We start from the raw sequence: 26,738 nt of genomic DNA, 5'->3' as shown, positions 1-26,738 counted from the left end.
TGCTTTCATTGAATAGACCTTCATTTTAGAAGTTCTACTTTTTTCTGTTACAACCTTTAACGTCACTTTTAACGTCAGTGCAAGGTACACTGCAATTACTGGCTTCTCCCCAAGTAAGCATGCCACTTAAACAACCTGATGGATAGGCCAGTCCACAGGAGAAAAAACGAAATGGCCACATGGAGTATTTCTTTCTCCCTTTACATAATAGCTCAAAGAGAAGTCACACAGAGCATAATTGTTTATCCAGAACAAATGAAGGAGGCACGCTGGCTCCCCTGCCAGCCTCTGATTTTTCCTATGAAGATAAACAGGGAGGAGATGGGGTTCATGGACAATGGAAAGGTGAATGATTCCTGGCAGGCTGATTGTGGCGGCTCTGAAATAGCAGAGAACTGGTCCCCAGCACACCAAGGAAGGTGATTAGTCCAGGGTGGCTGTGGTCCAGTGAGATCTTTTATTGTTCTGAAATGGGTCAGGTTCCAACAGATAGGTCCCATCCCTGGCAGGCGGTTTGGGTTTGTCCCTTCACAGTAAAATGCCTTGGAGAAGGTGGCTGGCCAACCTGGGCTCTGTATGTGGTGACAGCGATGACACGCAGCATTGGGCAGGAGTGCTGAGAGGCGAGCGGCCACAGTCGCTGCAGGGGAAAGGTTGTTCTCTGTGGCTTAATCAATTTTTATTCATGAAAAAGAATCCCAGCAGGGAAAAATACCTTTTCAGTTAATTTGTTCCCTCAACCTGATTTTAAAAACCCCAAACAAGTAAGTATGGTGCCCTCTGTTCTCGTTAATAAAAAAGTAATGATCACAGAGCTTGAAACCCCTCTAAGAATGGTGTACTATAAACACAGTGCTTTCTAGATATGATGCCATTCATCTTCCTGGGGGTGGGAGAAGAAGGTTTTGGGTTTTTTTTCAATGTATTACACAAACGGGAGAAACAAGTTCCAGGAGCCAGGTTCTTGCTCAACGTCCAGAACACAACCAAAAAGGAGACAGGATGTAAACTCTAAGGATGATTGAGATGATAAATATTCAAGTACAACGCATCACATGAACACAAAAAAGGCTTACTTTACATTATCCTGGTGGGTTTTTAATGCATCTTTATAAAGGGACTTCAACTGTGGGGGCTAGAAGCATAGGCACGCATTTTCATAAATGTGTCCTGAAGAAATCCTAAGTTGCCAAGATGAATGCCGTTCTCAGCTTCTTCATACAGAGACATGATCAGCTGAGCGGAAAACGGAAGGCTGGGGAGCTGGGGATGGGCAGTCTCGGGAACCTGGTGTGTGAGGTCAATGAAAAGTAAACCCAAAGGATATGAATCAATTTATTCTCTTTTCGTTTTCCATATACTGTTGCTTTCCCTTTGCTGTCTCATCAAATATTCATTTTCAAGGGCTTGGTTCTACTTTATCTTTCTTTTGTAGTCTGGACCAGGGAGTCAGAGTTCTCAAAGAAACAGGACTTGGAATCAATTATTTGGCTTAATTAGGTTGTATTCATTATGGAAAACGATTCTGGGGCTGAGTCCCAGCTCCACTGTACTCCCCTGCACCCCACTTCCAACTCCAGCCACCACTGACTGATTACTCCAGTTCATGTGGACAGACGAACCCAGTAACAGCAATGGGTTGTTGCATCTTCAAGGTTAGAAAGGGGATACAAGATGTGGGTTCACTCTTCGCCCAGTCATTTTAGGTCAGAGTTTCTTAGAAAAGCTGAGATGGGAAAAGCTCACCCCTTATTTTACCAACCAGGAAACTGAAGACCAGGTGGGGCAGTGAGGTGCCTGAGACCCCTCAGCTCCCACTCCTTAGCCCTGCCTCCATGCCTTCCTGAGCATTCTAGTGTACCTATTCTATCATGAAATGTCTCCAAAGGATTTTAAAGGGGGAGGACAGTTGCCACACCCCCTCCCTAGATTGACTAAACACTGCGGTCAGTGAGCTGCTGGCTTCCCACTGGAGGCTCATGTGTAGGTGGAGGCTGATTGTGGGTACCTTACCCCCACTTTGCAGAGAGGGCCTTCTGGGAAAGCAGGAGGGCCCAAGAGCTGGCCTCCCTCAATAAAGCTCCAGAGCTGTGGTAAAATCCAGGCAACCAGGAGACGGAAATGTGAGGTTTCATGCTGCTGGAGCACCGAAGAATTGATGCTTTTGAATTGTGGTGCTGGAAAAGACTCTGGAGAGTCCCTTGGACACCAATGAGATCAAATCAGTCAATCCTAAAGGAAATCAACCCTGAATATTCATTGGAAGGACTGATGCTGAAGCTCTAATACTTTGGCCACCTGATGCAAAGAGCTGACTCATTGGAAAAGACCCTGATGCTGGGAAAGATTGAGGGCAGGAGCAGAAGGGGTGACAGAGGATGAGATGGTTGGATGGCATCACCGACTCAATGGACGTGAACTTAGGCAAACTCCGAGAGATGGTGAGGGACAGGTAGGCCTGCAGCCCACGGAGTCGAAAAGAGCTGGACATGACTTGACGACTGAACAACAGTGCTGCTGGAAACAGGCTTGGCCACCCTGAGCAGGAAAGGGAGCTGTAGCTTCTCTGGGTTTTATGCCCATACCTTTTCTGTGTCACAGAACATGGGGAAGGAGATATTTTGTTTTTAAGGAGATTCTGCTTTTAAGCTGAGGGGCCATGTGGTTTCTTTTTTTATTAGTAGATTTTCCAATTTTTATACAACTCTTGAGACTTCCTGGCTTGAAACCTATTGCTAATAAAATGAGTGAATGATCATCTCGCTTTCTAGGTTATGGACTCGAGTCTGAAAGACTCAAAATGAGGTTTAAAACTTTTCTCAAAGTTTTAAACTCCTGCCCATAGGCTTTGGCCACCCCAACCCATGTTCCAACCCATTTAAGAAAAAAAAAAAAAAAAGGCCAAGGGACCATCGAGGTGATAAATGGCAGGATCTTAAACTGGTGGAGTTTGGTGGAGGTGGGGCAGATTGTAGGTGTCACTGGAAGGAACATTTTCTTTGCAGTCGAGAAAGAAATAACTAGCTCAGGATTATGTAGCAAGTGGAGAAGGGCCAGGCCTGGAGCCCGTTTCGGGACTTCCAGGCAGTGCTGTGTCCATTACATCTCTGTTAGGACCTGGCTGGAAAGTGGGTCCTTGAAGCCACACTCTCTTCTCCAGCAGTGGGGAGAACCCACATTCATGAGAGCGGCATCCTCTCTCTGGCCAGCTCCATCCACACAGTGAAAACCGCTGCAGGACGGCCTGGCTAGAGCCTCAGGGAACTTACTGCTTGGACAGGGGTGGGATTTTCTGCCAGGTTCTGAGCTCACCCTCTTGGGGCTCTCTCTGAAAGGGCTAACTTGGCTCAGGGGCTCTGTGAAAGCATTCCTGGCCTGGCATGGTGAGCAGCTGCCCAGGCTTCCTCCAAGTTTTTATTTTCCATTTAGGACTCAGGGTCGCTTTCGATATACTCCACATCAAAGCCTTCTTGTCAAGCAGGTTCCCACCGTCTTCCTCCATTTCCTTCCTGCCTGTTACACTCTGGGTGAAAAGTGTGTGCCTCCCCGCACCCAGCCACCTCCACCCCCACCAAGGACCCACAAAGGCGAGGTCTCGCAGCAGCCGACTGCCATTCTCTAGCCCGCGCTGCCATGCAGCAAACATGCCAAGGGCCAAGCGCGACCTCACCCACCTCTTTGAAGGATTTCTTTACCTCCACCAAGGAGTGCCAGTGTGCGATGGGCTTCCGTGGGTACGCCAGCATCTCATTCCAGTGGTCCCTTCCCAGGCCTTCAGCGTTGATCCCCACACGACAGACTCCAATGATCTCGTTGTGACCCACTCTAAGGGAGAAACAGAGGGCCTGGCATCAGTGACCAGACATGCTCTCAGAAAGGGAGGTCCCGAAGTCTGGGCCTCAACCCTGCTGGTCTAATTCAGAGTACTGAGCTCTTTAAACAGATGCTGGGCAGGGCCTCAGGGTGCCAGCTGCAGTGAGACATTCCCCGGCCTCCTTGGATGGACTTTGGACACAGACAGATGAGCAAAAAGTTCTAACCTTGTTTGGAATCTCAGGAATGGTGGGCAGATGGCTTGACTTTGGGGAGTGGGAGTTTAAGTCTCTTCCTTTATTTGACTCAGCGAGTGCTTGAGACATCAGCGCTATTTGGAAATAAATCAACCTGCTCTGAGTACCATGTCTCCACACCCAGCGGCTATGATTTGATTTATTCACTCAGCAAGAGCATCAATCATCACTCACATTTGTTCACCAAGCACCTACTATGCCTTGAGAGCTTGTGCTAAATATCCTGGATTGAGGCTTTACTGCATGTTTTTTTTTGTTTTTTGTTTTCCCTCCTTCAAGCAAAGTGACAACTGGAGAGAAGGAGGCACAGTGGCTGGAATAGTTGGAGAATCTGTTTGAGCCAGCCTTGACAGGAGAGCAGGATTTGAAAAGTGGAAGAGAAAAAACTCATACAAGGTGAGCGAAGTCAAGTTGGATGGATACCCTGGGTCCAGATCTGGAAGGTCTTGAGAGTTCCGGGGAAGAACTTGGACAACAGGAGCCATTGATGGTTCTTGAGAAGGGCAGGGCCCAGAACAAAGTGATCTTTTAGGAAGGTGTGGCTGGGTTGAGGCAGGGAGTGATGACGGCAGGGGTCAGTTCGGAGGCTGCATAGACATCCCCAAGCGGGAGTGGAAGTAGCAGTGGGAGTGGAGAGGAGAGGGAGGGGTTCTCAAGAACAGATGCCAGAAGGAGGAACGGGAAGAGTCAGGAGTGAATTCAGGGAAATTGATGGGTGGGGAAGCCCCTCATGGCAATGAGCCCACTGGGAAGTGAAGCTTGAGCTTCTTTGGAAACCCATGCTCTTCCTCAAACTCTTGTACCTCCCTGGGTGGAGCCATATTTGAGGCCATTGAGTGCCTGAGCCACACGAAGCACAAGGTCCGAGGTCAAGGAGCCCTGTGCTGTCCTGGGGTGGGAGTGAGGGGCAGGGAATCACAGCCCCCGGGCCCTTACCTACCGATCATAATCCATAACGGAGATGAGCAGGCTGACTTGGTCCATGTTCTCCGGGGGAATGTCAAAGATGATGGCCTCATTGTAGACAGGGTTGAGGGTGTTCTTCTTTATGGTGGTTTTCTTTTTCTTCAGTCTCCGCCCGTCACAGAGTAGGGACACTTTGACATATGGATCTGTGCCCATGGGGGCAGCGGGAAGGGAAGGGAGCGTGTTAAGCAGATGTCCTTGAGCACCATGTGTGGCAGAGGATCTGGGAGCCCAGACCTACTGTTGTTCTCAGATGGTATCAGTGGGATGTTAAAATAATTAAACCACCTCGTATTTATGTCGCACACCTGTCTCTGTGGACACTCTGTGCTTCATAAACACAGAGTCTTTAGCGACCTCAGGCTTTCTAGGAGAGTGTTTAATGGACTTTTGCTAATGGGGAAGCTGGCCCCAAATCAGACAGGAAACCTGCCCATGGGTACGCAGTTCACGACCCTAAATCTCAGCTCCATGGTGGCTGGCTGGCTCCAAAGGGTGCTGAAGCTGAACAAAGGCACTCTCCTCCTTTTACCTACTTGCAGGCTTTTCTCTAAGGGGTTCTTGTCAGAATTAGTAACCAGAGGATAAAGTGGGTAAAAATAGAATTGATGATGCCCAAGGAGTAGCCACAAGACAGAATAAATGAACAGCGACAGTCACGATGCTTGTGGGGTCCTCCCAACCTGACAACAGGCTTAAGGGTCTCATTGCTCCTTCAAGCTCATTTCTACCCGGCATCAGGGAGGGGAGGAGTGGCCCTGCTCTTGGCCCCCCTGGAAACTGGTTCCTGCCCACTCTTGGCAGTGGAGGAGGGGGGCCATGGCCGGGGGACTGAGTGCCTCCGCCTTCTGGGACTCGGGGTGGCCGGCTGCCATTTCCTTTCTCAGTGTGATCTTGAAATCTCTTCAGCCCTCAAAGAGCTGTCTTTTTACTGACCTCCCATGCACCTCCCATCCTTGTCTCTTCTTTAGTTTTCTGAATGGGTATTTCATGGTCAGCTTCCTACCCTGAAATTTTCTACTCATCCAAGTGAAGCGACACCTATTGTATCTCACCGTGCAGGTGTCTCGGTCACCATCATAATTGTTATTTATGCTGCACAGCTCAAGACACAGGAGGGCAACTCACAGGTAATAACAGCTTTTGAGACACTGATGTGCTGAGACAACTTCTTGCCCAGAAGCCAGGGCTCATGCGGCTCTGTCAGGAGGCGCAGGCCCAGCAGCCTGCTCCCTGGCTCCTCATTCACAGGCATGTAAGTCTAACTCCTGGGCACCCAAGTACCCACGAGGACCTTACGCTCCCTGGGGAATTGTTCAGGTGGTGGAAGAGGTACACAGCTTTGGGGAAGCTACAGAGAACCTCGACACCTGATCAGAAACTCAAGCCTTAAAGGCAGTTCCATAGTTGCCCAGGTGCGCCGCTGACTAACCAACATGACGACAGCAGCTGTGCCTTAGCCGTGGGGGTGCTTGGGTTTATGGGGGACCTGGGGAGACCACCAGGTGTTTAACCACCCTGCTGTGTCTGACAACCCATTGGCAAGGTTTCTCTCAGGAGGATGTTCAGTAAAAAGGAAGGAGGGGTTCCTAGAACTGCCGTGAGACAGCTTTCTCGTGTCCTCAGGCTCTGTTCTCTATGGATATGCCCTGGACAGTGTTTAGGTACAAGCAGACAAGTGGGAAAGTTACTTCCAAGACCTGTTGTTGACATGGCAACCTCTATGCTCAAGTGTGAACGTTGTCTTGGAGAGTGTCTTCAGGCTTGAGGCTGCCACGGACTGCTCATCCCCTCCCATGCCTACGTCCACACACTCCCACAGCAGAGCAAATGCCCACGTGGCTGGGCTTAGAAATGTTTGACAAAGCCACCTGCCCCTGGTGCTGCCAAGTCACTTCAGTTGTGTCCTACTCTTGCGACCCCTATGGACTGTAGCCCACCAGGCTCCTCTGTCCATGGGATTCTCCAGGCAAGAATACTGGAGCGGGTTGCCATTTCCTTCTCCAGGGGATCTTCCCGACCCAGAGATTGAATCCTGTTCCCTGGGCCACTAGGCAAATGCCTGATGACTAACTGGGAGATTCTCAGCTTCCTTCCCCACCTCTATTCACTCCTGTGAGGCATATCTAATTTATAAAATTCCGTGGGTATTTCCCTTGAAGGAACACATAATCTCACTATCGCCTAAGAGGCTAAACAGAGACAGGGCTGTTCCCTGGGTGGTTTGCGCTGGGGCAGAAGCTTGAGCTTCTAGTGGAATGCTGGCTCCAAATGACCTTGAGGTCCTGTCCTCTCCAGTAGCCTAGGATGCAGCTAAGGGAGGGGCACAAAGGCCAGCAGTGTGTTTCAGCCTCCTTGTCACGAGGGCCATCATAATTCGGCATTTAGTATATGCCAGGCATTGTGCTGAGAGATTTATGTATATCATGTCATTTAAAATGTCAGTCCTATAAAACATTTACGATTATCCCCCTTTGACAGATAGAGAATTTGAGATTTGAGAGATTAAGAAACTTGCCTAAGATTTTAATTTATGTCTGACTCCAAAGTTTACATTTGTAACCACTAGATTCAAAGTAGTGCAGACTAGATGTGGCAGAGATGGGTGGGTGTACTAACCCACCATCCTTTTGGGGGATACTGATCCTTATGATTATTCTGTACTGTTTTTTATGGTCATGGTTCCAGTGGATAGGCTTAGGGAATTGATTCATGACTAGTTTAGATCAAGGAGAACAGAAAGATCCTTGGTTTTAGAGGTCAATGTCATATAAATCAAGAACAGGCAAATGCACCCCTGAGTTCAGTCCAACAGCAAAGCAATCTGGGTTGAAGGCAAACTCAAACTTATCCTCCAAAACAGGAGATCGAGTTTGAGAGACCCCTGGGGTGAGTGTCCCAGGTACATCACCCTTTGACAAAGTTACCCATTCATTCATCATTCAATACATACTTATTTAATGCTTATGATGTTTCACGAACTGTCCCAGACACTTGCTTACATCAGTGAACAAGATGGAAATTCCTAGCGAAAAGAGGACCCCTGAATCTTCAGAATCAAGCTGAGATGTAATACCAGATTCCAAATGAAAACAAACAAAATACCCAATTCCAAACCCAGGTAGAAAAGAGAGGCAATCGTGAGAGAGAGGTTGGAACTTGGCATGAGAAAAATCTCTCACCCCCAACCCTCTGATGTGCAACAACCCACACGATTATCTTGGTGGCTTCGCCATAAGCACTCTCTCTCTAGCACATCAATTTAATTACACCAGAGAAGACAGAGTGGGACTTGGGCAGCAAAATCCTATTTCCTTCAGCAGTTTTGAGAGGCCTTGGTGAATTTCTGTCCCTGCACACACTTATTTTGTTATTAAAATGAAATCTACAGTCGGTTGCAGTTTTGGAGGAAGCCAGCTTGCTGATGTCTAAAAGCCTTGTACATGCTGGAAAAGCTTCTTCAAGCTCCCCACCATGTTCTGATGTGTGGTGGTAGCTTCTGTGGAAGGAAAAACATCAGGGCAGGCACTTTCAGGGGCAGCTTTCAGCCTGGAAGGCATGAGTTATGCACAGAGACGTGGAGGCGGCAGTAGGGGGGAGCTCTGGGAGCAGAGGCATTCAAAGCCACCACAAATACACCTGACTTCAGCGTTTCTTGACCACCGTTCCCTGAAACCTCATTTTCCAAAGCCTAATATCTCATCTTCCAACTGCACCAGGTTGGGTCTGGGCCCAGATGTGTTCATCTGGATCATCACTTCTTTGCAGCAACTGTGATTATACTAAGGAAATAAAGAATGAAAGGGAAAATCTTCCACATACTCCCAGCCAAGTTCAGAGGCACCTCTGGAGTGGATTTATGTTTGTAATCAGAATCTGGAGAAGAGCCTCTTAGGAGGGAGTTTTAGGGAAACAAACCAAGCATTTGCATCTGAGTGCAGCCCAGGCTATTCTACGTGCCTGCTCCTTGGAACGCTCCACCCTCTTCCACTTCTTGGGCTAATTTGAGTCAACTCGGGGCAGAAGGTTCCTGAGACTCTGCTGTTATATTACAACCCAAAACCCTGCACAATGAAAACTTGCATAATTGTGGGAAAGGATCAAACCTCTGACACTGTGTCCAGCCTGCAAGCTCTGAGGCTGCCTCCAAACAAGTGTCTCCTCAGTTGCTAGAACAGCACTTGTCTCTCCTGTGGTACCTAGCGGCTCTCCTGGTGCTGAGACAGAGGCCCAGAGCCCTGCAGGAAAACCTCAAATACAAATGCACTTTGCTTTTCAGTGACTCTGTTCCTCTGACTCACTACAGGGCTGCTGCAGGGCTTCATGGATCAACAAACACTTAAGACACTCAAACTTGACATAACCCTTAGAAGTCCTGAGGCCTCACACCAACCAGAAAGATATTTCCTTCTTATTTTTTCCTCCTATTTATTTGCTTCTTATCCTCTCCATCCTCCAAGAGAAAGAATGATTGTAATAGCTAATATCTCCTGACTGCTCAGTCGCAGAGTTGGACACGACTGAGCGACTGAGCAACAACTGACTGCTTATTAGGTGTCTGGCTCATTTCTAAGCATTTACATGAATTAACTTGTTTATTCTTAAAGCAACCTGTGTACTTTTTTTTTTTTTTCTGTTCAGATCATGAAACCAAAACATTACACAGCAAGGAAATGGCAGAACTGGTATTCAAAGCCAGGCCATATGCCCGCAGGTCTGTGCTCCAATCGAAGAATACCGGCAATTCCTCCCCCTTCTCTCTCAACATCTCTCCACATCCTAAAGTCGGGACTATGGGGAGGCCACATGGCAAGCACCTGGGTAGGAGAGGTACCTGAGTAGCCTGTGATGTCCATTGCCTTGAGGTTCCGGCATTTGATCACGGTGAGGGTGAGCCTGCCTGCTGTGGGCAGGTAGCAGAGGGAGAACATGATCTCGCCCAAATCCACACTTTCCTGCAAAGAAGCAGACAGGAGGGCAGGTGAGGGCCACACAGCTCCTGTGCAGCTGTGGGGCCACTCCGGAGCCCCGGAGAAGCTCTCTGAGGCAGAGTGCTGTAAGGCTGGATGGTCTGGCCTCTGTCCTGGGAGTAACTGGGTATAAAAGGCAGTGATAACGACATTGGCTCTTCAGCAGACACTGTCCTCTTCAACTTTCCTTCTCAGCTCTGATCAGACTCTGGTCCTGGTCCTCTCCCTCCTGCTTTGACCTCACCTGCCCTACCTGTGCCCTTTGGCTGCAGCCCCTCAAGCCACCAAGCCCTTGGGGGCCCAACCCTATTTTCCAGTTTACCTTTCTTGGTCACGTGAGCCCTTGACTACCCACCCTGCTGGCCTGTGGTCCCGATAGTATCCTGTACAAAACCCACTCTGGCCAGCAGGGGTCCCCTCTCCCAGCATATCCGATTCTAGCTCTCAGCTCAGTCAATCTTCACAAGGCCCTCTGCCTTGGAAGCTTCTTTGTGTGCTTCAGTTGTGTCGCTTCAGTTGTGTCTGGCTCTTTGTGACCCCACGGACTATAGCCCTCCAGGCTCCTCTGTCCATGGAATGCTCCAGGCAAGAATACTGGGGTGGGTTGCCATGCCCTCCTGCAGGGGATCTTCCCAACCCAGGGAATGAACCCTCCTCTCTTGAGTCTCCTGCACTGGCAGGCAGGTTCTTTACTGCTAGCGCCACCTGGGAAGCTCTGGCAGCTTCCTTGCCTCTCCTGAAACACACCTAGCACTCCAACTTCCAGGCTTGCGCGTGGAAGCACAAGGAATCAGGACCTGCTCAGGACATGGCACTGACCAAGATACACACTTGCCATTCCATGTTCGTGCCAGGTCTTGGATCCACTCTGTCCTTATATGTGGTCATGCTTCAGCTATGAACCCAGCCTGGAGCATATACCCTCCTGCCTCTTCTGACCCCAGAAGCATCATGACCAGGGATCCCGGGAAGTTTCTGAGCAACAGGGAATAGGAAAACTTCAAAGACAGTAAGCATGTCCGACTGTTGAATTAAACAGCACTCTGCTGGACTGCCTCCTCTTCCTGTTCCCCAGCTGACAGAGGAGGGTGCTATCAGCAAAATCTCCCAGGCTCTGAGGCTGATGTGGGGCTCCAGGATGTAGAGAAGTTTCCTCCCTTAAAGCCCCCAGATCCAGGGTGGAAGAGGAAGAGGTCAAGGTTTGGGGTGGCTCTGATTTCAGGCTGGCTGCGGAGGCCTCCTGGAGGAGGTGACTTCAGAGAAAGAGAGCAGTCAAGGATCGCACTAAGGTTTTTGTCCCTTCTTCTCTCAAAGAACCACCCTCTACTGGAGACTCCTAAAGACTCCTGACACTTGGCCCCTCCTGCAGAATAATTCCCCCACCCCTTCCAGAGTATGTGGTCCCAATGCTCTCCTCTAGGTGGCACTATACCCACCCTTTCCCTAGCCCAAGATTTGTCCTTTTTCAACCCACTCCCAAATCAAATCCCAGGAGTAACAGCTCCTGGACAAGAAGCGGGTGGGGGTATTGTGGGCAGGGGTGAGAGGTGGAAGGGTGGTGTCTGGCTGGGGCAGAGCTGGACACACTGTAGAGAGAGCTCCCCCCTCCTCTGCACTCCCCCACAGACCCTAGTACATGGAGCCCAGACCAAAACCCATGAACTGTGCCCTGTGAAGCTCTTCTGTGATGGGCATTTCCACCTTTGAGGCTCACAGTGACTGTGCAAGGCAGTGGGTATTGTCATTACTCCCTCCATCTCACAGACAAGAACTCAGTGGTTAAACTCAGGTGTAATGTCCTGACCAGGCTTGTGCAGCTGGTGTGAGGCACAGCTGGACTCTGACCCTCAGGATAGCAGCCCACCTAGGGAACATTTCAAGGTAACCCGGGCTCCTCCAGACCTTAGACTGCACTTCACCTGTTCTTTCCACTTGGATTTACTGAGATCCTGTTAAAGGCTCCATGTTTGGTGGAGAGTGTGCTGTCCCCCTCAACAGGCATGCAGCCTAGAGGGGTGTAAAAGAAGACGCCAAGAGGATTTCCTTGGTGGTCCAGTGGCTAAGCCTCTGTGCTCCCAATGCAGGGGACCTGGGTTTGATCCCTGGTTGGGAGACTAGATCCCACACGCTGCCACTAAAGATCCCAAATGGCCGAACTAAGACCTGGTGCAGAGGAAGGAAAGGAGGGAGGGAGAGGGAAAAGGAGGAGGGAGGGAGGGAGAGGGAAAAGGAGGAGGGAGGGAGGGAGGGAGAGGAAAAGAAGGAGGGAGGGAGGGAGGGAGGGAGAGGGAAAAGGAGGAGGGAGGGAGGGAGGGAGAGGGAAAAGGAGGAGGGAGGGAGGGAGAGGGAAAAGGAGGAGGGAGGGAGGGAGGGAGAGGGAAAAGGAGGAGGGAGGGAGGGAGGGAGGGAGAGGGAAAAGGAGGAGGGAGGGACGGAGGGAGAGGAAAAGAAGGAGGGAGGGAGGGAGGGAGGGAGAGGGAAAAGGAGGAGGGAGGGAGGGAGGAAAGAAGGAGCCAGGATCTCCATCTCGCTCAGGTGCATGTCCTGTCTCCCTCCGGAGCCCCCTAGTCCAGGGAGAGAGAAACAGGAAGTGGCCCACGGCAAGTGGCACAGGGGAGCGTGACTGTCCCCTCAGGCAGCAGGGGTCAGGTCAGTAGTGCACCTGGCTGAATGTTCCATCTCTAGAGGAGGCACCGAGCTACAAGGAGGCCCCCAACTCCCTTGATTTCCTTATAACCCTCCAAGGTGCAATCCTGCCCAGTGTTCAAGAAACCCATCCAGCCTCAATAACAGCAAGAAGAACCAAGGTTATTGCATGCGTACCATGTGCCAAGTCCTTTGCTAAATTGCCTCCGTGAGTCTCACCACAGCCCCTGTGGGATGGGTGATCTTAGTACCCCCACCGCATGCAGGAGGAAATGACTGGTGAAGTTAAGCGACTTGCTGAGGTCAAATGAGTGCTCTGGGGCCAGACTTTTATAGGCCAGGGCTGCTGCCCAAATGCTCTCGGTAGCGCCCCCTGCGCGGCTTCCAGAATCAAGACCCATCCTCCTAGCTTACATTCCGGACACTTAACGATTAGTCCCGTCCTACCACCTCCCCTGATTATTTTTCTGTATCCCTCCTTGCCAACCCTCTGCTCCAACTGGCCGGTGTATCTTTGGTTCTTTTGGCCAACATGCTTCCTCCTCTTGTCTTTGTTTGGATGATAATCCCATGCATCTTGGAGGGCCCAGGGCCATGCCCCTCACAGGGACCCTTGCCCAGGGTGCAGCCCTTACTAAGCACATCTCCCCACATACCTGCTACACTTTCTTCCCCTGAGGTGCTCACAGGGGTGCACGAGTCCCTGCTTTGCTACAGCCAAGCCCTCCTATAGCATCCAGGGACTAGAGGCCCCTTTGGGGCAGGGCCTTCACTTTACCTGTACTGTGCTTCAGAGATGCTTGAGAGCCCAAGAGGAGCTACACAGACGGTTACACTTTAGGCAGAAGAACCCTTGAAAGGAATGGTTCTCCATATCAACGTTTCCATCAGGTTAGGGCCCTGGTAAGCAATCTAGAAGTTCCCAGGGTCCCTGTGAGCGTGTGCTTAGTCGCTCAGTCATGTGTGACTCTTACCTGTGAAAGGAGTGAGCACAAGGCTGCTGTCACCTTTTCCCACTCAGCCACCTGACAGATGCAGAGTGAAGCCTTCAAAGGCAGTCTTTTCGCAGGAGTCTAAGTTAGTTTGTTTGTGAGCTTGGGAGACTTGCCTGGGGCTGTGGGAGAGCCCTCAGGGTGAGCGGAATCCCCTGGGGCTCTGTAGGCCGCCCTCAGAGATGGCTCCCCCCAGGGACAGCACAGAGTCAGCAGGGCCCTCCCTCCTCGGTAGAGCCGCCCCTGGGGGCACACAAGGTGCTGAGTCCGCAGCTGGATTTAGAACTCCCCACCCGCCTCCTGGTTCCTGCACCCAACAGTGAGCTCCACCCTCCATCACTGGGCCCCAAGAGGCAAAAGGAGTGGGTCAAGAGTCCACTATGACTTGGGGGCAGAGAGGAAACTGGGGCCAAGTGGCCCAAAGTCTGATCTTGGACCTTCTGCTGGGGGTGATTGGGCCTGATGCCAGAACAGCTACTCTTGGCTCAGTGGGTTAAGGCAAATATTCATTCCCCTGCATATGTAGACAGCAGTGTGTGATCAGTCGCTTCAGTCATGTCTGACTCTTGTGACTCCATGGACTGTAGCCTGCCAGGCTCCTCTGTCCATGGGGATTCTCCAGGCATGAATACTGGAGTGGGTTGCCATGCCCTTCTCCAGGGGATCTCCTCTACCCAGGGATCGAACATCTCTTGTCTCTTGCATTGGCAAGGGGGTTCTTTACCACTAGAGCCACCTGGGAAGCCCTTGTAAACAGCAGAGGACCAGGTTACTTGATAAAGGAAAATAAATAGTTTACTTTTGAGTACATAGATGGGGCTAAGCAGACAGAAAGTCAGCATCTCCTGGAGGCATCTCCCTCTCTGGAAAGCCAGGCCCAGCTTGGCCCCATGGGCAGCCTTGCCGAGTCATCTCAGCACCACCTGCTTTCTCAGGAGGTTTCAGCCCCAGATCCTGCACACTTGCCAGCCTTTTATCCTCACTGAGGATGTTTGTGGCTTTGGCTTTAATATAACCAGGGGTGACCAGGGGCTGCAGAACAGCCAGCACATTATTCCTTTCATCTTCACCTTCTGTCAAGAGAGGCCACCATAGGGCCCCTGACTGGCAATGAGCTTCCTGGTGCAGAAGAGGTCACTGCTGTCCAGAAAGCAGCAGACTCCAACTTAGGCCTCTGGACTGCTGACCCAAGGGGCTGATAGGGTGGGTCTGAGCCCAGCAGCAGCTGGTGAAAGTCTTGGCTATTGCTTGGAGAGGGGCAGGCCTGCATCCAGGATATTGGCGATTGGAGAATCCTGTCCTTAATTGCATGAAGCCTGTCCACCTACATCATTGTGCATTCTAGTAGCATCTCCCCTGGCTGCCGCGCCCAGACGTCTGGGCAGTAAGATTTGTAAAGGCCCATCCACTGCACCGCACTGCCCTTGCTGGTTCCCCAGGAGTCCATCTGCAACAGCTCATTAAAGCACTTTTCTCTCCTTGATGCACTCACACAGCCCTAAGTATAGGAAAAAAAAAAAAAATTTCCTACCTGTGGACTGCCCAGGAAAGGGAGGGACTTTATTTAGTGCCTCCACCACTAAGTACTCAGGCTTGTCATTTCACATCTCTGGGCTTTGGTCTATAAAATGAGAGCATCACCCCAGATGCTGTAGCCTTAAGGTCCCTGCCAGCCATAAAAACCAAGCATTCAAACTGGAAAAATTCATCATCAGCCATCACCAATTAAGATGGTCCAAGGATGCCTAAGGGTTTCCCTGGTGGCTCAGAGGGTAAAGAATCTGCCTGCAATCAGAAGACTGGGGTTCGATCCCTGGGTAGGGAAGATACCTGGAGAAGGGAATGGCAATCCACTCCAGTATTCTTTCCTGGAGAATTCCATGGACAGAGGAGCCTGGTGGGCTACAGTCCATGGGGTTGGTTGCAAAGAGTTGGACACGGCTGAGAGATTAGCACTTTCACACTTTCAAGGATGCTTAACTGCTATCTGTCTGTTTACCCACCTCAAGGTATCCAGGAACTTTGTTTTGAATTTCATATGCTCTCATTCCTTCAGTTCCCACTGCCCCCCACCTGTTTTGTTCTTCTCCAGGGCTGGGCTTCTTCCTCTTAAATAGGCAATGAGTGGCGTCAATGCCTCTGCGTCCGTCTGGGGAATCCAGGCTGAGCGAAGCAAGAACGATGCTTCCCCATCTCTTAGAGAACACTTCTAGTCTCTTAATCATTAAGTGGCTTGTCTGAATCGCTCAGCATCAGCAGAGAAGTATCTGCTACACTTTCAGAAAAGTCACAAGAGAATAAAAAGATCTTTGAAGCACTGGGCAGGAAGTGCTGTTACCCTGAGGCTGGGGGGCTGGAAGCGAGATGGGGTGGAAGCCAATTTGGCTTCAACAGGTAAAGAAAGAGCCAGTGAGCAATCCCTCTATGTAGACCTGGGGCTTGGAACTGGGGGTAGAGATGAGTCACATGTGGAGGCTGGATGCCGGGACTGGTATCCACCCCCACAGCCCCCCAGACCTCTTCAGAGCCCACGCCACAACCATAGCTTCTATTTGATTGTGGGGATTTTATGATGAATGCAGTGTTCTCATTAGATGGGGGGCTCTGTGGGAGCAGGGATATGGACTGGTTTTACTCATCAATCCCCCGTATCTAGCCCAGGGCCCAATTCACAGTAAGAGCTCAGGAAATACTGGCTGATGAAAGAATGGTTGAGCCTGTGGACTTGAGGTCAGGCAACTCTGGGTCCAGGGTCCAGCTCCGTTTATGAGGAGTGTAACTTACTTTAATCCTTTTCTAGTCTTGGTTTTCTAATCTGTGAAATGGGGCTAATAACAGTACCTACTTCCTAAGGTTGATAAATAAAGATTAAATGAGGTAATTTGTGCCAAGTGCTTAGCATAGTGCCTGGCACACAGTAAGCACTCAGAAAGCATTAGCCGCTATTATAATTTGTTAAGACTATCACAACTACCATTATCGAGAGCTCCCGGGCTTGGGATAAGGCCGGAGAGAGAAAGGCACACAGGTAAGCAGCAGCGTCTGGCTCGATTAGTGCTGTAAGAGAGCTGTGGACAAGATGTGGGCCCTAGAGGAGGAAAGAAGCTCTGCCAGGAATTTTAGGGTAGGCTTCCCAGAGAGGGTGCTACTCGGTAGGATCTAGCAAGGTGAGTGAAAAGAGCTTACAGGAGAAGAAACAAGCAAGCAGTGCCCAGGCAGGTGTCATTGGGTGCATAAAGACACAGAGCAGAGGCCTGGAGGTCCAGCGAGGCTCGAGGGCAGTGTGGACCACAGGGCAGGCTGAGAGCAGCCCAGACCAGGCTGGCATGTCTGCCTCAGGGCCCACACCAGCGGGTGACCGAGACCTCTCTACACCTGCTCTTCCATCCCTATATCCCTCTCAGTCCACAGCATCACCTTCCGCCTAGACACCCACACCAGAGACCATCTTCACCTGTGTCATTCATTCGCTACTGCCTACAAAATGTTTCCAAATACAGGGAGACAGTAGTAATGAGACAGAGTCCCAGCCCTCCAGGAGCTTCTGTTCTGGGGGAGGGAGACAAAACTCAAGTAAGCAAGAGAGTATTGTAGGGTGCTGAGGGAACGTGGGCAGGGGCAGAGAGTAAAGAGTGGGGGGCAGGGTGGAGGCTGTTTAGACAGAGCGGTCGGGAGGCCAGTCAGACCTGAGAGAGGCGGGAGGTGGACTGCCACGAGAGGATAGCAAGTGATGCCAGGGGAGCGGCATGCGGGGAGGGGAGCAGTGGGGAAGGGAGGCAGGGCCAGGTCTCTGAGGCCCTGAGGGGTGTTTGGATTTTCTCCTCTGTGGAAAGCAGGACTTCAGCAGAATTGCAAGGAAAATGGGTGGCTAAGGAAGAGTGGATCCCCGGGTCGTGAAGATCCCTTGGAGGAAGAACTGGAAACCCACTCTAGTCCTCTGGCCTGGGAAATCTCATGGACAGTGGAGCCTGGCGGGTCCATAGGGTCACAAAGAGTCGGACATGACTAAAGCGACTTAGCACACACACACGGGGAAGAGAAGTCGATAGGATCCCAGCTTCCTAGCCCTCCTGTGGTCTCCATATCCAGTTTCCCAGCCAGGCTGTTCTGCCCTGAAAGAGTCTGCAGACTCTGAGGCCTGCTCCTCCCCTCCCCTCCACACTACCTTAGCTCTGACCCATACCAGGACTTCCCAGTTTTCTGACTCCCTACTCCATTCCCCTGGTGGCTCACATGGTAAAGACTCCGCCTGCAATGAGGGAGACCTGGGTTCGATCCCTGGGTTGGGAAGATCCCCTGGAGGAGGAAATAGCAACCCACTCCAGTATTCTTGCCTGGAGAAGCCCCATGGACAGAGGAGCCTGGCAGGCTACAGTCCACAGGGTTGCAAAATGTCAGACACGACTGAGCAACTAAGCATAAGCATAGCCCCCAACCCCTCGGATCTATCCTCCTCACTGTAATCAGAGGGTTCTCCTGCTCCAAATCGTTCAGTGGCCCCCCATTCCAAACTAGTTTTGTAGCTGGAAAACTCTTCTTCAAATGAAATATACACAGTGGATGAAAAGTGGCTTAGAAATGAGGCAACCCTCAATATTCGTTGGAAGGACCAATGTGAAGCTCCAATATTTTGACCGCCTGATATGAAGAGCCGACTCATTGGAAAAGACCCTGATGCTAGGAAAGATTTCGGGCAGGAGGAGAAGGGGACAATAGAGAATGAGATCAATTCAGTTCAGTCGCTCAGTTGTGTTCGACTCTTTGTGACCCCATGGACTGCAGCATGCCAGGCTTCCCTGTCTATCACCAACTCCCGGAGCTTACTCAAACTCATGTCCATCGAGTCGGTGATGCCATCCAACCATCTCATCCTCTGTTGTCTCCTTCTCCTGCCTTCAATCTTTCCCAGCATCAGGGTCTTTTCCAGTGAGTCAATTCTTTGCATCAGGTGGCCAAAGTATTAGAGCTTCAGCTTCAGCATCAGTCCTTCCAATCAACATTCAGGACTGGTTTCCTTTAGGATTGACTGGCTGGATCTCCTTGCAGTCCAAGGGATTCTCAAGAGTCTTCTCCAACACCACAGTTCAAAAGCATCAATTTTTCAGCACTCAGCTTTCTTTATAGCAACTCTATCCATACATGACTACTGTAGAAAAACCATAGCTTAGACTAGACAGACTTTTGTGGCAAAGTAATGTCTCTGCTTTTTAATATACTGTCTAGGTTGGTCATAGTTTTTCTTCCATGGAGCAAGCGTCTTTTAATTTCCTGGCTGCAGTCACCATCTGCAGTGATTTTGAAGCCAAAAAAATAAAGTCTGTCACTGTTTCCATTGTTTTCCCATCTATTTGCCATGAAGTGATGGCAAATCGGATGCCATGATCTTAGTTTTCTGAATGTTGAGTTTTAAGCCAACTTTTTCACTCTCCTCTTTTACTTTCATCAAGAGGCTCTTTAGTTCCTCTTCACTTTCTGCCATAAGGATGGTGTCATAAGGGTGAAGTTATTGATATTCCTCCTGGCAACCTTGATTCCAACTTGTGCTTCATCCAGCCTGGCATTTAGCATGATGTACTCTGCATGTAAGTTTAAGCAGGGTGATGATATACAGCCTTGACAAACTCCTTTCTCGATTTGGAACCAGTCTGTTGTTCCATGTCCAGTTCTAACTGTTGCTTCTTGACCTGCATACAGACTTCTCAGGAGGCAGGTCAGGTGGTCTGGTGTTCCCATCTCTTTAAGAATTTTCCACAGTTTGTTTTGTTCTACAGTTTGTTGTGATCTCTCTGTGTCAAGGATGAGATGGTTGGATGAAATCACTGACTCGATGGACACGAGTTTGAGCAAACTCTGGGAGATAGTGGAGGACAGGTAAGCCTGGCATGCTGCAGTTCATGGGTCGCAGAGTGGGGCAAGACTTAACATCTGAACAACAACACCCAGAGTTAACGGTCACCAAGAGTCAGACACGACTACGCCACCACCACCACCACCCAGAATTCCTACCTTCAACCCCTCAGCCTACTTCCTTGGAGCGTCTAGGAATCAGGGTGAAAATCACTCACCCTCAGCATCCAGTGCACTCAGGCTTCTTCATGATTTGGCCCTTGCCTTTTTTGCCAATCATTCCAGTCCAGGTGCCCTATTATGGGCCATTCTGTCCTAAGTGCTCATACATGCCGAGTCATATAAATTTCACAGAAGCCTCATGAGATAGATGCTATGATTATCTGCATTTTCTTCACGGGGACCCTGACGTACCTCAAGGCTGTTCCTCCACCCCAGCACACAGCTACTCCATGGCAGAGCTGGGATGTGACCCCAGGCAGCCAGGTTCGAGAGCCCACCGTTTCGGCTACTGCAACATCCTGTCTCTCTACAGCTCCCCCTCCCAAACCCCAGGTTCTTCTGTACCTTCACACCTTGGCCCTGCTCATTCCACTGCCTGAAATAACCTCTCCTCCTTCCTGACTGTCCTAGACAACACTCGTCTTGCCAGTCCAGCTGTCCTGATCTCTCCTCTTGGGTCCCTTCTCCTCACTCCTCTGGTCAGGCTTGGGGTGTCTCTCATGGCCTGGGGACAGGAGTTACAAAGGCCTTGAAGCAAGGCAAGGCACATCCGAGACTCAATCAGCAGGATCTGGGACCCACTAGATGAGTGGGCTGGAGGAGGGCAGAAACCAACATTCCATCCACCCCATACATCCCCCAAGGCTGGATCAACTCTCTGCTGGCGGAGAGGAGCCGAGAGGGTGGGTGCTTCTCCTGGGGTGCCACAAGGGGGGATCCTGCTGTGAGCACCAGGCTGGCTGATGTGGGCTGTTCCCTGCTACTCTGGGGGCCTGGGCTTGCAGGGCTGAGGAGAACGCCACAGGCTGGGGGTGGCCCGGGTGGAAGGGCGGGCTGTGTCTGTTGTGTTGCTCGGGCTCCCTGCTGGGAGCCGGGGCCGCTTCTATTTGTTCTGACTTCCATGCCTGCTTTTTCTCTCAAGTGCTCTCTGCCCCAAGGGCTTTGCAGCATTATGAATAAATGATCTAGCAAAATGGAGGCGCCTTAAACGAACTCCATACGCTCTGGCTGCAGCCCATGCTGTGGACACAGAGAGCCTGGGACCCGCTGATGGAGAAGAGAGAGACCCTCAGGCTCAGAGGGCGGGCAGGGGAGAGAGGAAGTGGGTGAGATCCTCGAGGTGGGCTCGGTCCCAGGGACACCTCCAGACACGACAGCACATCAGTGGGTGGCAAGTGCTTCTCTATCTGAGCATCTTCAGGGAAACAGCTGGTTTTATTTAGGAAACTTTTCCACAGCCTCTCCTTCAGGAACCTGCCCTTGAAAAGAGGTTTAGCGTTTGGCATGCACCATTACTTTTGGGCAAATATCCATGAGTCAGAATCACACTGGGAGGTACAGATCTCTTCCTAATGACTTTTTAAAAGGTGGGCGGAGAGGGAGAGGGGCTATGAGGGGGCAGAAGGAGTTTGAGGAGAGCAGAGTTTGGGGAAGTTCCAGAAGAGATGGAGGCCATGCCTGGTCAAGCTGGAGAGTCTGCACCACTCGGGCCTGTCTGGAGAGGCCAGGGCCAAGGACCTCACCTCCGCTCTGGTCCATCCACAGGCATCTTCACTAATGACAGAGAGGAGTAAATGGCACATAAATGAACTTAATGATGAGCATCTGTCTTCATTTCTTGCCTCAAATGGTCCTGCTGCGTGGCTGTCAAACAGCTGTCAGTTTCCCCCAGAGGGGGCGGGTGGCTCAGCGGTGAGTTAGCTGCTCTTTGCCTGGGCAGGGCTGCACCAGCAGGGCTCTCAGAGGAGGGAAGACAGATGCCTTGGTCCCGGCGGGATGGTCTCCTGAAGCAACGGAGAAATGCTTCTGCAAACAGGTGTCCTGGGGATGCCAACGGCCAGGGGTTCCAGACAAGGGCTCCAGCTTGAACCATGAGTGATGGGGCTCTAGCTTCTCCGTCTCTTTGGTGACCTGAAGGTTTAGGTTTTTACCTGTCTCCTGTTCCAGACACTTTGACCTCTGGGCCTTGCCGCAATGAGGCTGCTCTCTGAAGACCCTCTTTGCAGCCTTGCGTGGAGTTGCCTAGGCTGTTCTGGAAGCATTCTCTTCTTTCAGTTATTCTCCCACCTCTGCAGCTATTCCTTCCAATTTCTGCTGGACCATCCTCCCGTCCCTGCCTCTAAGCAGTGGATTCTAAACAGTCATTTTCTCCTCACTCACCCATAATGTCAACACCCACCGCCATGCTCATGACCCCCGAATTTATGGTGCTTTCACAGTCTGCCTCTAGACTCCACACTCATATGTTTCAACACGACATCCCAACCTGGACATCTCACAGAAACTTGAGAAACTCAAACTTGGGATTCTCGGGGAGAACTCCGAGCTTCTGCTTACATGTTCCTCTTGTTTTCTTCAACTCGGGAAACGGCCCCTCCATCCACCCAGTTTCTCCTGGTTGATGCCTGCCTTCCTCTCTCCTCTGCATTCAGTTCATCACGAAACCCTGTCAGTTCTCATCACTGAGTCCTGTTAACTCTATCTTCAAATCTGATCTCGAGTCTACCCACCTGTCTCTACCTCTAGTGCCAGAGAGAGGACAACATCACCTTTCACCCGCCCATGCCACACCTCCTAACGGATCCCTTGCTTCCCTTTGTTTTCCTGCTCCACCTTCCACACAGCAGGCAGAAAGGGCTTCCAAAACTGTAAGATGGACCATGTCACTCCTCTATTTAAAACCCTTCAGTGACTTCCTCCTGTGGTAGAATGAAAGCCAAAGCCCTTACCAAGACCTGCGGGGCCCTACTCGATCAGGGCCCATCCCTCCCTCCACTTGCCCAGGCCTCACCACCTTGCGTTAGCCTCTCAGGTGCTGTCAGCCCTTCAAATATGCCCCACCCTCACCCTGCACATTGTGTCCCCTCTGCTTGATCATCCTTACCCCAACTCTTCACACATAGCAGGTGTCCTCTCATTGTTCGGGCACTTCCTCCAAAGCCACATCTCCTGCTCTAGTCTGCGTGTTCCCAAAGGACAGGGCTGAGCAAACCAAGGGCCCAGGGTACAAAGGCAAAGTTGGTGGAGGCCCTCACTCAGCTTCACTCATAAGTGCCTCCAGCATGAATGCCTCCTTGAATCCTGCCCCCTTGGTACCTTGCTTAACCTGTTCTCGCTCCCATCCAGTAGTTTACTCACCGTTGTATTCCCAGGACTGAGCACAGTGCCTGGGCTATAACACAGGCTCACCAACATTCGGGGGCTTCCCAGGTGGCGCTAGTGGGAAAGGACCCACCTGCCAATGCAGGTAGATGTAAGAGATGTGGGTTTGATACCTGGGTTGGGAAGATCCCCTGGAGGAGGGCCTGGCAACCCATTCCAGTATTCTTGCCTGGAGTATCCCACAGACAGAAGAGCCTGGTGGGCTACGGTCCATAGGGTCACAAAGAGTCAGCCACGACTGAAGCGACTTAGCATGCATGCATGCACCAATATTTGTTGAATTAATGAGCAGCTTGGCTTTGTGGGGTACACCTAGTTAGAAGGTGATGAAAAGGACGGGTGTGGGTCCCTGCTTAACCTCAGCCTCAGGTCTGTCCAGCCTTGTCTCTGTGGCTAACAAGACGTGGCTAATAGCTCAGGGTGGTGCCTCACAAGGTACTGCCCAGGAAGTGGTCTGGAGCGCTCCTGTTCTGGATTCCCTTGGGAGGTGGGAACTTGACTCCTGAGTTGTATCCCAGGTCTGTGGAATCAGGATCTCTGAGGCTGGGGCCTGCATGAGTGAAGGATTGACAGGCTTCCCCAGAGACTCTTATGTATCCTTGGTTTGCAACATAACGCAAACAAGAGATTCCGAGGCTGCCCTGGACAAGACCCTTAGTAGAGGCTCTGTGACCACGAGCAAAGTGATTCAGTATCAGTGCTGCCGAGCAAAAGTTAGCATCACAGAAGGGCCTCTTCTCATTTCTTAGGTGCAAACAAGGTTGCAATGGATCAAAGCCATGTCAATTCCCCTACATGGCTTGCTCACTCTTGCCTTCCACCTTTTCCCTTTGTACCTCAGGCACACTGCTTAGCTGAATTTTAGTAAGAAGGTACCTCACCCAAATTTAGATGGTTTAAGAAAACTGGATAGTGCTTGAAAAATGCATGACACCATTTTGTAAATATTCCTTATTGTGGTAGTTCTCCAAATGTGGTTCCCTGACTATCACCAGCAGCAGCACTTAGAGCTTGCCAGAAATGCGAATTATTGGGCCCACCCTCAACAGGTGCGGGGCCCAGCACTCTGCGTTTTAACAAGTGCTCTAGGGAAGTCTCTTCCTGAAGAATCCCATGGATAGAAGAGCCTGGCAGGCTACATAGGGTCGTAAAGAGTCAGACACAACTGAAGTGACTTAGCACGCACTCAGGGAAGGTCTCAGGGGCTGAGAACTTTTGCCACGTGGAGTTAGAAGAAGCAACTGAGCACACATACTCTGATCAGGATTCCGACATTTCTTCCACGTCATCTACTTATTTTGGTGATCAAAGCCAAAGTCAAGAGAGAAGGGGACTGAGAGACACGCAGCCAAAGCTTGTGTGTAGAGACCATGCAACACACTGGACTTCATTCATTATGTTCATATGGCATTCCCGGGAGGACCCATGATTATTGCCATACTGAGGATCGCAGAGGTTAAGTAATTGCCTAGGGTCTCAGAGTGATCCACCAAGTCTGGATGTGGACTCCCAACTGCTGACTCTGAGGCCTTGCTCTTCTCCTCCATGCCACCCAGCCTCCTCCGGAATTGTGCTCCCTGCCACAAATCCACAGTAACCTTTGGCCCCTGGTTAATGAGGCTCAGGTGAGCTAAGGAGCCGTGTGGGTTTTGAAAGCGACATTTCTTGGTGTTCCAAAAGCAAGAAGCACTAAAGAGGAAGCCCCTGAGATTTAAAGTTGTGGCTTCCCTCTGCCTGCCCCTGTCTGCTTCCTCTTGAAGGGGAACAAGTACGATATGTAGGGCTCCATCTCCTGTTCACTTCAACCAGCCAATGCCCACATCTTGGCCTCAGTCAGCCGTTCCTCATGAAATACACCTGTGTGTGATCATCTCACCCAGTGCTAAGTTGCTCCAATGGACACTGTCTTGTGCAAGAAGATGGGTGAGGAGGAAGCTGGGCCAGCGTGGAAGAACCCTGGGCTGTCTCTCATGATCTTCCCCACTGAGCTTCCCTGGGGTGCAGACACCATGTCTGGGAGGAGAAAACCCTTCACGAAGATGTTTCAGGCATATAAAGTTTCCCTCTATCTCCTGCAGAGAGTTATTTTCTTCATTTTTGTCTTCTTGCTTCTTTAGGTCTTGAGGTGGGGCAAGGGGACAGTCTGCAGTCCTTGTGGACCTCCTAGGAGAGCTGCAAGTAGATTCACTCCTTTGGTGTGTGGTCTTTGTGGATCAGAGCAAGACAGCCCCAGTCACATGTCACTAGGCAGCAAGAGACCATGAGTGGTTGGTCAACTCATCCAGTCCTAGCTCCCAAGCAGGACCACATTAAATTCAAGAACTGTGGTCTCTTAAAAAAAAAAAAAAAATCTCACTACCACCTTTTCCAGTGTTGCATCCTCCTGGAACTCAAAACTCTCCCTGATGTCCAACCCAGTGCCTCCCAGGTCACTTACGCCCTCCCCTCCCAGTCCACGCTTGCTATTTCATCTTAACACAGCCATTATGCCTTCAGAGTCTTGAAGACAGTGTCGGTTTTGACGGCCATCCCTCTCTAATACTGAGAAATCCAGGGTCCTTGGCCTTCTAAAGTGTCCAGGTATTTCAGCGGCCTTCTTCTAGACCCACAATAGTCATCAACAAAGAACTCTTGATTGAGTTGAGATCTTGGCTCTTCATCCAACTAGAGGGCAGGGAAATTCTGGTACCAGGGAATGAGTACCAACAACCCCGTGGAGGATGCATGGGGTTTGGGGCAGGGTTCAAATCCCTGCTCTACTGCGTTCCAGCTGCATAACTGTGGATGTCATTGAACTTGCTTAACCCTTTCTGACAATGAGCATCAGAGGTGGTTCCCTATGCGGCAGTTGCTCTAAGCCCCTGATCTGGAGGCACATAAGGAAACCACAAGGAAGACTTTGCCAGCTGCTAGTAGAAAAAAATCAAGATTTACGTGCAGTAAGCTCACAAGGGTTGTAAATCTCTCATTCTCCTGCCATACTGGGGCAGGCAATGGCCCCGCACCTGGTGGGCTTAGGGGCCAGGAGCGCTCCGTGGATGTCTGAGTCAACAAGAAGAGGAGGGGCAGTTGCCTTGGGTGCATCCCTGGGTGGAGGGTGGGAACAGGGACATCTTCTAGTCTGGATTTCAAAGGCCACAGCTCCTGGCTTCAAGGCCCATGAGAAGCTGTGCTGGCTGGCAGGCTGCCTCTTTTTTCCTCCTATCCTAGGGTTTCCCCACCCAGCAGCATCTTTAATAAGTGGGGCACTTATTAAAGGGCATCTGTGGGTGACTTCTTAGACTCTAGGCTCCAGCTCAGGTGTCCCCAGAACAGGATAAACTTAGGGGTGATGCGAAGCACTGACTCATTGGAAAAGACCCCAATACTGCAAAAGACAGGGCAGGAGGAGAAGAGGGCAACAGAGGATAAGATGGTTGGATGGCATCACTGACTCAATAGACAGGAGTTTGAGCAAGCTTCAGGAGATAGTGAAGGACAGGGAAGCCTGGCATGGCACAGTCCATGTGGTCACAAAGAGTTGGATACAACTGAGCAACTGAACAACAAACATTGAACTTGGAGCCAAGAGGCCTAGGTTCAAATGCCAGCTTTGATAGCCTACACATTGTTACTGGGCCTCCCTGAGCTGCAGTTTTCTCAGCTGTAAAATGAAAGCATCATACCAGATGACCTCACCTTCTCGTCTATAAAATGGGCTTAACCATGCAGATGAACAGATGTGTGCACTTAAACCCCCTGGATGGTGTCTAGTGCAGAGCAGACTCTTTACACGTGGCTGCTCGCTCAGTTGCTTCAGTCGTGTCAGACTCTGCATGACCCTATGGACTGTAGCCTGCCAGGCTCCTCTGTCCATGGGATTC

General features: G+C 50.8%; 1 protein-coding gene across 5 annotated transcripts in view; it reads right to left on the bottom strand.

Moving 5' to 3' along the window:
• The window catches only part of SYT6 (synaptotagmin 6), a 66,966-nt gene that overhangs the window by 3,702 nt on the left and 36,526 nt on the right, over positions 1-26,738 (bottom strand). For 4 of the 5 annotated variants that reach the window (XR_009735181.1, XM_061410531.1, XM_061410533.1 and 1 more), the window contains 3 exons: positions 9,871-9,991; positions 5,011-5,182; positions 3,675-3,825 (listed from right to left, as the gene is read on the bottom strand). Coding sequence is in view for 3 of the 5 variants with exons in the window: in XM_061410531.1 (XP_061266515.1) it covers positions 3,675-3,825; positions 5,011-5,182; positions 9,871-9,991 (444 nt within the window). In the remaining 2 variants the exon portion in view is untranslated. The remainder of the gene's footprint in view (positions 1-3,674; positions 3,826-5,010; positions 5,183-9,870; positions 9,992-26,738) is intronic. The other variant, XR_009735183.1, reaches the window with a different exon arrangement.

Source organism: Bos javanicus, chromosome 3 (genome assembly GCF_032452875.1).
Source record: "Bos javanicus breed banteng chromosome 3, ARS-OSU_banteng_1.0, whole genome shotgun sequence".
In the NCBI taxonomy this organism is placed as follows: domain Eukaryota; kingdom Metazoa; phylum Chordata; class Mammalia; order Artiodactyla; family Bovidae; genus Bos; species Bos javanicus.
This window is presented reverse-complemented; position numbering and strand designations above follow the sequence as displayed.